Source organism: Gouania willdenowi, chromosome 1 (assembly GCF_900634775.1).
Source record: "Gouania willdenowi chromosome 1, fGouWil2.1, whole genome shotgun sequence".
NCBI classification, from domain to species: domain Eukaryota; kingdom Metazoa; phylum Chordata; class Actinopteri; order Blenniiformes; family Gobiesocidae; genus Gouania; species Gouania willdenowi.
In genome coordinates, this window is record NC_041044.1 from 35,120,787 (window position 1) to 35,133,145 (window position 12,359).

Consider the following 12,359-nt stretch of genomic DNA (forward strand, 5'->3'; position numbering starts at 1 on the left):
GATTGTGGGTTACAAAGTGGAGGATGCACACATGTTGCCTGACGATTATGCAGATTAAAAAGAGTTAAAACAACAGATGCACGCCTGGAAGTCCCTTTTATGTCTAATTGTGTAACAATTATTATGATGCTACCTATTAAAAAAGAAAAACAACAGAAAAGCCCCCCTACGCTGGTTGAATCACACCGTACGGGGCCCCCTACGAGAACCCTGTGATGTTTAAGAGCAGCTATGATTTTGCTTTCATTCATTTATTCAATTCAACTTTATTTATATATCGCAAAATACAACAAAGTCATCTCAAAGCGCTGAACAAAATATAAAGTCTATAGTAAGAAAGAAAGAACCCAACAATATCCACATGAACAAGCATTTAGCGACAGTGGGAAGAAAAAAAACTCCCTGTTTTTTATAGATAGAAATCTCCAGTGGAACCAGGTTCAGAGGTGGCAGCCATCAGCTTTGACTGGTTGGGTTAGTGGACAGAAGGGCAAACAGAATAGGATAGAACAGCCATTCTCAACTGGTGCGTCGGGACCCAAAAGTGGGTCGCGGACGGCTGGTCAAAAATAAAGAAATACTCAATGTCGCTCATGTTGGACTTTGAAACTTTTCTTCTGTGAAATGCATGTTGCACAGGAAAATATATAGATGTATGTTTTTTTTAAAAGATTGTGTGTTTTCAACAGCTATTTTTGAAAAACTAAATTTGGTTGGTTGAATTCTAGAAAAAAGTGGGTTGCGATTTAATGAAAAATGTGGGTCCCAGGGTGAGACCGGTTGAGAACCACTAGGATAGAAGGATAGTCCATCAGAGTGTCCCAGACCATTGATCAGTTTATCTTCTCTATAGTCAATCTTAACGCATGACGAGCGTGCACCAGGTAAAACAACACGAAAGTAACTCGTAACTTTAACTATTTCATTGAGCTGCCTTTTACTTGTACTTGAGTACTATTTCAATCAAGTAGCAGTACTTCTACTTCAATCGAATATATCAGTACAGTACTTTACACCTCTGGTTATCGACTCTGTGTGCTCTGCTAGTGTCTCTAAATTGTCGCTATAAGTGAATGATTAGTGTGCTTCTCTGTATCCGTGTAATGGCCTGTCAAATACGATGAAAAACGAACCTGTTGACAAGGGGTGAAGCGCAGGGCGCACCATAAACAATGTTTCGGATCAAGCAAACACACCTAAACCTGAAGCATCACCAGATTAGCATGACAAGATAAATGAAGTTATGCTAACTTCACAGAGAAAGGCTCAGTCGCCCAGCAGGTCAATTCCAGAAACTGAATGATTATCATCAAACAGTAAAGGACAATCTCTAGTAAATACTAAAGATTTTGTTTTGGTCAGTTGCATCATTCAGGGTGGTCTGTAACACCATATGGTCTGTATGTCTTTCTCTCAGGGACGCCCTTTAACCTCTGACAGAGAAGAGGAGCCTTCATTGACATAGTCACGTCTCCTCTCATTCCCCCTTCCCATTCAACTGTCAACCGTTGCTCTTACTTTTCCTTCCCACCTTCCCATCCCCACTCTCCTATCATCACCATGACAACGTCAGCCCTGCGACGACAAGTGAAGAATATCGTTCACAACTATTCAGAAGCGGAGATCAAGGTAATGTAAATAATCTACGCAGGTTTCAAAAGTCATCGTGAGAAAAAAATAAATAAAAACTTGATCCCACCCTTGACTGTAAGAGTTAAAGAGGTTGAAAACAATCCATTTATGGGGTGCTCTGGTTCCCTGTCTGACATGTTGGAGATGTTTCCCTGCTCCAACACACTTGAGTATAATGATGGTGTCATCAGGTAGCTCTACAGACAGCATCTATAACATGCAGGATAGGGACTCTCTGTCATTAGCATGAATAAGGTGTCATGAAGGCTGTTAAGTGTAGTTTGTTACCCTAACCCCATTAGATCCCTCCACCTAACCCAAAAAATGCCAACATAGCTCCAAAGGTGTCATAATTTAGCAAAAGGTGCCATAATTTAACACTTAATGACAGCCTTCATGACACCTTATTCATGCAAATAACAGATGTCATAATAATGACAGCGTAATGTCAGACTTAGTATTAAGTAAAGTGTCACTGACTTCTTTTATCCACTTTCTATACTATAGTTTCAAGTTATGTCATTTCTTTGCTATAACCTTGTGGAGAAAATCATATCAAACACATCAAAAGCAACCAAAATGAGGTTTGTGGTTCCTCTACTGGTCCTGCATAGGTTCGAGAAGCGACCTCCAATGACCCGTGGGGCCCCTCCTCATCTCTAATGTCAGAGATTGCAGACTTGACCTTCAATGTGGTCGCGTTTGCCGAAGTCATGGGGATGCTGTGGAAACGCCTCAATGACAGCGGCAAGAACTGGAGACATGTGTACAAGGTGACCTTAAGACGAGAACATCACTCTGCAAGTTTCACTCAGTTTTCATCTGTTGTGTATTTCCATAAGTAAAAGTAGATTTAACAAAATAAATGAGTAACCCTTGTTTTGTTTTCTGCAGGCTCTGACTCTGCTGGATTACCTACTAAAAACAGGATCAGAGAGAGTGGCCCAGCAATGCCGTGAGAACGCCTTTACTATTCAGGTACCTGCTGGGAATGTAGTTTGAGTTCTTTATCGTTGTTATGAATGTCTTTATTAACTAAGGCACACTCTGAAACACCATTAAAGCTTAACAGTTTTAACCATCTTTGAATGATTTACATGCATGTCTGGGTAAGAATACATTCTCCTGAAATAATATGTCACGGTTTCATTTATTCAGACAACTTTTTTCAGGAAAAGATCAAAGTTTATTTTAAAGTAGATTTCCTGAAAAAAAGTTGTCTGAATAATAGAAACCACAACATATTTCAAAAAATAAGACAAAATGAACTTGCTGGAATTACATTCTCCTGAACCCTGAGCTAGTATTGGGTTTAACTCCCTTTTTGCCTTCAGATTAGCAGTTATATGGATGTCTTTTAATCAACAAGGTCTGGAGTCTTAATATTTGGTCCATATTCACACAAGTGCAACAAATTAGTTGCTAACTAAACTAAATGATGAGAATGATCACCTGATTCCAAATGAAGGATGAGGATTTCAGCTGGAGACTGTTAGTTTCATTGGGCTAAAATAAACTTTAATTCCAGCAAATTCATTTTGTCTTTTTTGAAATAATATGCTATGGTTCCATTTATTCAGACAACTTTTTTCAGAAAATTCAAATTTACTTTGATCTCCTGACATGTTTCGACTGTCAGTCTTTTTCAGAGGCGTCTGCTGATCGCTTTGATGTGTTCTTATGAGTTTCTTCTAGGTGTGCCCAACTTGACAGTTGAAGACTTAAAAATGAGTTTAGATTGACTGATTGGATTCACATGTGGAACAAAAACAGAAAAACTAATAAATACAATATTAAATTTGTAACTTAGAATAAAGTCTGCATAATTTCATTCATCCAGCTCTTTGTGAAAGAAATCACCTAATCCTATGCTGATGAATTGATCCAACTCCATTTGACATGTAAACTGTGTCTTGCTCAGACGCTGCGTGACTTCCAGTATATTGACCGGAACGGCAGGGATCAGGGCGCAAATGTGAGGGAGAAATCTCGACAACTGGTGTGTCTGCTTCGAGACGAAGAGCGACTACGCCAGGAGAGGAGTCAGGCCATGAAGACCAAGGAGCGAATGGCAGGTGGGGGCAGTGGTGGAGGTGGAGGAGGTATGTACGGAGGGATACCTCCATCTTACCACCCAGGCAGAAGAACTAGCCAGCCCAGCATGGCAGTCCTGTATGGGGAGGAGTTCAGCCGCTCCAGGGGCTCCCCGTCCTCCTTTAACTGTGAGTAACACTGGATTTCATCACAATGTGTGTTTGAGATGCTGTAGTTTGTAACTATCCAAGACATATGGTGTTCTCAGATGTTGTCCTCTGCCACTAGCCTACCACAGTCACGTTCCTCTAATCTGTTTCCTCTGCAGCTTCGTCCTCGTCTCCCCGCTGTGCATCAGACCTGGAGCAGGCACGACCTCAGACCAGTGGGGAGGAAGAGCTGCAGCTGCAGCTGGCTTTAGCCATGAGCCGCGAGGAGAGTGAGAAGGTCAGAAACACTCCTGCACGCGCTCACACAAACACGCCTCATTATCAAAAATGACTTCAGGCATTGATCCGTCAATCATTTATTCACCTTAGTTTGGAAAATAGATCGACTGCTTTGTTTAAATATATTTGTTTGCAGAGGTGTAAAGAGTACTGATATGTTCTACTCAAATAGAAGTACTGTTACATGATTGAAATTGTACTCAAATACAAGTAAGTTGAGGGTTGAGTTTAATTAAGTTTAGATTAGTTGAGCTGTGTTGAGTTTAACTAGGTTAGTTGAGTTGAGCTGTGTTGAGTTTAATTAAGTTTAGTTTATTTGAGCTGGGTTGAGTTAACTAGATTTAGTTTAGTTGAGTTGGTTGAGTTTAGATTTAGGTTTAGTTCAGCTGGGTTTGAGTTTAATTAAGTTAAGTTTAGTTGAGCTGGGTTGAGTTTAATAAGTTTAGTTGAGCTGGTTTGAGTTTAGTCGAGTCTAGGTTAGTTTAATTGAGTTTACGTGAGTTAAGTTTCGTGAGTTAACTTAGGTTTTATATACAGTATGTCCTCTGGGATGTGATGTGATACAAAGTCCATTCATCTGATCCTGCAGGAGCAGCGCTGTTGCCAAGGCGATGAGTCCCGGCTACAGAAGCCTTGATGAAAGCCGGAGAAACAGCCGTTTGGGGCACATGAGGTGAGCTAAGAGCGTGTGTGTGTGTGTGTGTGTGTGTGTGTGTGTGTTGGTGTGGTGTTGGAAACTGTGAACATGTGAAAGGGATGAAGAATGAAATGTAAACTTCCTAAATCAGCACAATGAGGGAGCTGTAACAGAGATGGAGAGAAGAGAGAGATTACAGGCTGGAATGATAATGAGTCTAACCTTGAGGCTCAGCACGTTCTTTCGCCTCTTCTTAGCATCTGCTCTGTTATGTAACAACCTGTCAGTCTGACTATCTTCCCTATAACTGGGAAGTACTTGTTCATTTCATTTCACAAATGGCCCATGCACTTTGGTCTAAAAAAGTTCATAAGTTTTTACCAATTGTTCCTTAATACGTATTTTTCGGACTATAAGGTGCACCGGTTTGTTATTATTATTATTATTATTATTATTTATTAAGACGCATTAAGCGAAATAAATAGTCAGATAAGTCAAACTTTATTCAACTCATTAACAATAACTCTCAACATTGTCAGGTTTAACACATAAAATACAGAACAATACACACACTTTTTCAGTTCAGTATGTTGAAGCACAGTAGCTAATTTCATACATAAGGAGCACCTGATTATAAGGCGCACTGTCGATTTTTGAGAAAAATTAAAGGATTTTAAGTGCGCCTCATAGTCTGAAAAATACGGTAATTCAATTGGCACACGACATTTTTAGTTTGATCAGATGAATAATTTCTAAGTTATGGCCAAATTTAGTGAGGTGTGTATGCGTCCAGTTTTTGTGTAACCTTATTTTCTTCAAATATCTCAGGAACTACACCACACAGGAAACTGACAGAGAGTAGGTGGAGCTGTATTTCTATACCAAATATCTATATACATCTACTCTTATTAATGTATTTTTTTTTTTTTACTAGTGAAAAACTAATAATCAATAAATTATTATAAGACACAGCGGCAAGTACAATGACCTTATGCAAAGGATTTTATAATATCCACGAGTGATGAAATCACCCAAAGTTGGGGTCTAATATAAAACTGAAGAATCCCATAAAGACTAATTGTTTTATACCCCAAGAAAGATTCATCCTTATACTATAAATTAAAAAAGAGATTAGATTTTTTTTTTACATTCCCACATGCCGTTATGGGCCAACCAGAATAGTAAAATAAATATTGTTTCTATATCTGACTGAAACCTGGAATATGCTTCTGCGCCAGGACCCATGCGTCAACGTGACACAAAGGTTGGCCAACTGTAGTTCTGTGTTGATTGGCCACCATGCTGCTAGATGGTTGTGGCTGTGTGTTGTTACAAATGAGCATTAAAAAGCCCTTAAAATGTCATTTATTTCTGGATTATTACTTACCTACTGTACCTAACCATGTGTGTTTTGTTGGACACAAACATTAAAACAACAACAACTGTTACTGCTCCGGTCAACCCAAATCCTGACTTATCAAAAGTTACAAAAAGCCTCCATAAAAGGCCTTAAACATCCTCTCCTTCTTTAGTCTACAATGTTGGACCTTGTGGACATATTTGGAGTGTCATCTGGACCTCGGCCTCCAGCCAGTGACCCATGGACGTCCGCTCAGCCCACCTGTAACAGTACCTCGGATCCCTGGGACTCTGTTGGTTTGTTTCTCAAGAAAAACTTACATTTTGGCTGTTTGAAATGGCACACTCTGTACTATAAACTCAATGAGTACATACTGTCTACTAAATGCTATTAGGATGATGACCGACGGTGACCGTTCCCACTAAAGTATACTTCAAAGTTTCCCAGGATATATTTTGAACCTACAACGAGAAAAACCGGAAGCACACGGAGGCTAAATATCTCCGTTGATTCGCCACCTTTCAAATTTCTAAAATTATGTTAAGTGAGAAAGTGATGAAGTAGAATATCAGCGTGTGGTCATTTGATCCTTGAAATTTGCGGAAACACGTCGTGCTGACATTTCGGAGATTTTCTGAGACCTGCCATTGTGCTACTGACAAAACTTTCAGTTAACTTGAAAACAAAAGCATGAAAGAAAAAAATGAATGGAAGACAAGAAGCGATGCTTTTGTTTGGAAAAGGCCATGTTTGATTTTTAGCTTTAAGCTGATCCCAGAACTATTTTATGTTCTGCTCGCAATGCATCATGGGACGGTTGTGTATGACTAGTGTGCCCTCCACGCATACTTCAAAATAGTCCCGATATAGTATATTTCTCACGTACTCAATCTTTTCATGCTATCTAATGTCAACGCACTACATACTCATTTTGACGTCAAACTTAGCATGAGTAGTACGTTAGTATGCCGTTTCGAACACAGCCGTTATCAGAGTTTTGCTGCAAACTCATAACCCATTGCCCTCCCAGCCGTCCAGTCCAGCACGCCTGTGGTTGTCAGTACCTGGTCGGCCGCTCCGTGTTCCTCCTCTCACTCAGCCAATCCCTGGGCTTCGTGTGCCAGCTCACGCACAGACCCTTGGGAAGCCGCAGCCACCTCGTCCAGCCCCGTAAACAACGAGTGGGACAGGCCAGCAAATGGAGGTGCTGCGTTCAGGAACACTGGGGATTACAAGTTCTCCTTTTCTGTACAATAAAGGACCCAGTTTTCACTCTGTTATTTTCTCACTCAGACTGCAATGGGACTGATCCGTTCTCTGCACAGGAAGAGGAAAGGCCGACACAGGAAGGTCCCAGAGTTTCCTCCCCAGAACCAGCAAGTCCTACAGGTATTAGAGGAGGATGACAATTCAAAAAAAGTCTAACAAAACAAAAAAAATGAAAAATTACATCAGCATGAAGAATATTTTTTGTATTATATCTAAAGTTTTTTGAAAAATATTTTTAATGATTGATTTGTGTTAGTTTCTTCTTTCCCAACTTTCCTATTGTTTGTGTCTGTCCCTCATTCAGCCAAATGTATCTTAATCAGCCACAAGAAAAAACACACCCTGGACAGATCCACAGTTCATCACAGGGCAAACACAGAGCACACAATCACTGCAACACCTACAGTCAATTTAAAGACTGTAGAAACCAGAGGTGGCAAAAGTACTTGTCTTCAGTACTCAAGTAAATAGATACGTGAATACAAAATAACTCTGGTAAAAGTATTGAAATTTCTCCCTTATTTAAGTAAAAGTAAGAAAGTACATGCTACTAAATAATAATAAGACAGGGTTTTTAAACCAGTAAATTACTTATTTTTTTAAGAACTTGTAGAATACTGGTACATGGAAACAATTAAATCTGTTACCTTTATGAACACCTGGAGAATTTAGCACTCATAATAAATCAAATGTATGTGTCAAAAAAAAAAAAGTGCAAGTGCTAAATAAAGCCCAGAGCAGGTTGGAGTTTAACATTTTTCAGATCTTGTAGAAAACTGGTTAATGGAAATTTAATCTGTTAAATATGTGACCCTTTATCAATACCTGGAGAATTTAGCACTCATTATAGATACAATTTGTGAATAAAAAGTTTCAAGCTTCTCCTCCAGCTGCGCAATTGTTGGTTTGCATCCTTTTATTTTGTGGGGTCATCTTCGAAGGTCTTAAAGGTAACTAGCTCATTTTTAGAACGTAAGAAGTCGAAAGTCGAGATATTTGTTTGAAAAAGTAAGGAGTAAAAGTTAAAAAATAAAAACTCAAGTTAAGTACAGATACAAAATAAACAATTTAAGTACAGTAACAAAGTATTTGTACTTCATTGCTTGTCACCTCTGGTAGAAACACGCCTGATGAGTTTAGTCTTTAGCTCAGTCTTCTAGTTGGAAAGCTAATATGGCCCATATAATATATATATAAAAGGGTAATCCTATTTATTACATTAATAGAATACGGATTTTATTTCTATACAGTGGTTTTATATCACAAGACTGTTCAACATCACGTCCTGTGTTTAATAATTCATCATCACGCTGCTGTAATTTTTTCTTCTGTAAACTTCTAAATTGTGATCTTTTCAGGCACAGAGGCAGAAAGCTTTGGGGTACACCCAGAGACTGACCCTTTTTGTGCTCTGGACTCCACACTGGATTCATTTGGCACTGAGCCAGCAGAGAAACCCCAAGTGAATGGACGAGAATCCTCCAGCCCTGAGATGTTTGATGTGTCTCGACTGGCCCCTCCCCTCAGCGCCCCAATCACGCGAGTGTGTCAGACTCCAGAGGCGTTCCTGGGACCCACGGGGGCTTCCCTCGTCAATTTGGATACCCTGATACCCCCTAACCCCCCCAGCAAGATGCACAACAACCCCTTCCTCTCAGGTAATAAACAACTTTTGAACCCCCCTATTATCCTTGGGGACCCCATTCAATGGTAATCATTCAAAAAGTAATAGTTCATTTTGGGGTTTTTTGCTTCATGTTTTAAAAATGTTCCTAATTGGTGGGTACAATTGATTAAGCATAAAATGATCATGTTGATATTTTTTCAATGTGTTGAATGTATATTATTACACGCATTGGTGTTCTCCTGGGGTCAATTGGACCCCAAGATGTTTTAGCTGTGTTAAACTGTGTGATGCATGTGTGACCTTACATCCTGTGTGTATTGCAATCTACACACTCACTATCTCCTGAAAATGTCCTCTAGGAAAAGGTTTACCGTCAATGAAGTTTTTGAACAGCTCTTTCACATTTGAAAGTGACATAGAGGAGGATGTGTCTGAGACAGAGGACTTTATAGTGAATAACCCCAAATACAGTATATAACGCCTGCCCAGGATAAACTCCAGAAAGAATTTAATGTTTATAAAAAATTGGATGTATGTATATAGGAATATGGTATAACCATATTGTAAAATGTATATTTATTTATTTCATATAAAAACATACATTTGTTAAAAACTTCTTCCAACTCCTTTTCTGATGTGTGTATTACATTTATATATAGTATTTGAGAGCTTGTTTGTACGATCCCATTCATTGTTTGTCCATACTGCTTTTTTTTACAATTGCTTTTCTTTTTTTTTTATTTAATTTTTACATGTTCATAATAAATTAAATAAACAAATAAATAAATTATAATTTAAAGTTTGGCCTGATGGTAGCGTTAGAGAACAGGTCAAGATTTAATCATTAAGTTGTTAAAAAAAAAAACTTCATCATCAATTTCTGAAAATAATTTTCTGGAAGCAAATATCCCTGGAGTCAGACTGACCCCATGGGTAGAGAGTCTTAGTAATATGTGAGGATAATAGGAGGGTTAAAGCATTTTTTCTTAAATATCACAAATGTTAAAGTTTTTGTTTAAGCCCAAACATCTTTCTTCACAGGTCTGAGTGCGCCCTCTCCCAACAACCCCTTCCACTGTGACCAGCCTCGCCTCACCCTTAACCAAATGCGGCCGGCCTCCACCTCCCCGCTGCCTCCACACATGCTGTCCTACAGCCCGTCGCTGCCGCTCCCTCTGCTCCACCAGCCGTCCCTCCTCCCGTCCTCCCTCACACAGCCCCCCGCTGGACTGCTGGACCTTCCCTCCAACCTCCCACAGCCTCTGCTCCCCATTTCTACACGGCCACGCACACTGTTGCAAACACAGACGCACAATCACAATCCGTTCCTCTAAGAGCCCTGCAGCATTCAAACTGCATTTAGCTGAAGGACAACATCTTTACTCATGATCAGAGAAGCTTAAATGAGCTCAATGGTTCCTATCTGGGATCCTGTTTCACAAAGCAGGCTAAATAATCCCACGTTTTCACTTGTATGTGTGAGAGTGGAACAGTGAATTCACCCCCTGGCTTTGATACAGGACGATCACCAAACACATGATTCTACGCTACACCACTACTGCGTTCAGGAAGGTTATGATTAAATGAAATCCTGAAGGTTTTTTATTAGAACAAAGAAAGCACCAACAGAGGCATTTGATGACACAAAATGACAGAGGAATTTCTAAATACACACAAAAATACCTCCAAAAATCCCAAATGTCAACAAAAATACACAAAAAGACTAATAACACAAAACAAAAACCAACAAAATGACAGGAAAATACTATGTGAGAAAGATACACAAAACAACTACAAGATAACTCTAAAAACATACATGAAATGAAAATAGTCAAAATGGGAGAAAAACCATAATAAATTTACTAAATGAGAACAAAAACACATGAAACAATAAATGTACATGTAAATGACTCCAAAAACACACAAAACAACAAAAAACAACAAAATGACAGGAAAATACAACAAAAAACACACAAATCGACGATAGAAATACGAAAAACGACAACAAAAATGCACAAAAAAGGAGACAAATACACGAAACTACAAAATAACTATCAAAACATACATAACAATGAAAATAATCAAAATGAGAGAAAAACCCAAAGAAATATACAAAACGAGAACAAAACACATGAAACAAATATCCACGTAAATGAATCCAAAAACACAAAATGACAACAAAAAGACTAATAACACACAAAACAACAGAAAAATACAAAGAATGACAGGAGCACAAGACAACAACAAAAACTCACAAAATGGGAGAAAAATACACTAAACGACAACAGAATAACATAAAATGACACCAAAACTATACAAAAGTACAACACTAACACACCAAACAACAAAAACACACAAAATGACCACAAAAACTGTCTAAAGCCTTTTTTTCTTTCCTGTAATAATGCACAAACTAGTCATTATTCTAAATGCTGACATGAATGTTGATGGTGTGGCCTTGGATTAGACAATCACAGTTGACCGTCTGGTGTAGATGCTCAAAAGCATGAAAGATGAAATGACTGTGTAGGCTTTCCTCATCTTTAATGTCACTGGTAAGTCTCTTCCTTCATTAAAAAGTGTCCATTGTGCATCAAATCTGAAAAATGTGCAGATACAGTAAGTACCTTCAACCCTGTGTTTCTTTACACCAGTATTTAGGAAATGAAAATGTCTGTGTCCGTCTAATAATTCCGGGTTTAGGAGATTTGAAAGCAAACCAAGGGAACTTTGAATCCAAAAACCCTAAAGAATTTTAAAACAACCTACTTTGTGAAACAGAAACCTTATCTGGAGAATATAAGACGGTATAATAAGAACTCACATCAGCTGCTTTTGTAGTTCAAACTCTTAAGGTGAAAAAAAAAACCCTGATGCAAAGGGATGACAAACAAACAAACATGCACTCAGGCACAGACACAAAACCAAATTTACAGGGTCAGCCCACCACCCACCCACCCACCACCCCTCCCCTACAACATTCATGCACCCTTTGACCTCAGAGATGGAACCATTTGTTTTTTCGAGGATTGGGACGAGCCCACAAAGATACACCAGGACACCCGACGCTGCTGCTTCACCGACAAAAGCATGAATGCATCCCCTACAGCGAGGACACCAAAATATTCCCAATGACTCCTCTGCTGAATACCTTTTTTTTTAGTTCGCACTGTCTCTACATGGAGGAATTACACTTGAAAACAAGCCACAGAACAAAAATGTGTGTTGTATTGCCTTGTTATGTATTTCCAACACAGTCGCAACTGCTTCTTGGTTAGCTTAGTTTGAGGCAAGTAGCAACTAGGCCTCGCCTTGTGGCCTCGTCCACACATACAGATATTTTTCTCAACT

The 12,359-nt window shown here is 39.0% G+C and overlaps 1 protein-coding gene across 1 annotated transcript; it reads left to right on the forward strand.

Annotated features, from left to right (window-relative positions):
• The first annotated feature begins 1,065 nt into the window (after positions 1-1,065).
• On the forward strand, positions 1,066-10,760 carry epn3b (epsin 3b). Its single transcript, XM_028444708.1, is given in 11 exon segments — positions 1,066-1,629; positions 2,247-2,405; positions 2,527-2,610; positions 3,554-3,854; positions 3,995-4,113; positions 4,705-4,788; positions 6,285-6,408; positions 7,143-7,316; positions 7,406-7,501; positions 8,740-9,039; positions 10,050-10,760. Coding segments are annotated over 11 exon segments (1,803 nt in total). The 5' UTR covers positions 1,066-1,560; the 3' UTR covers positions 10,343-10,760.
• The last annotated feature ends 1,599 nt before the right edge of the window (positions 10,761-12,359 follow it).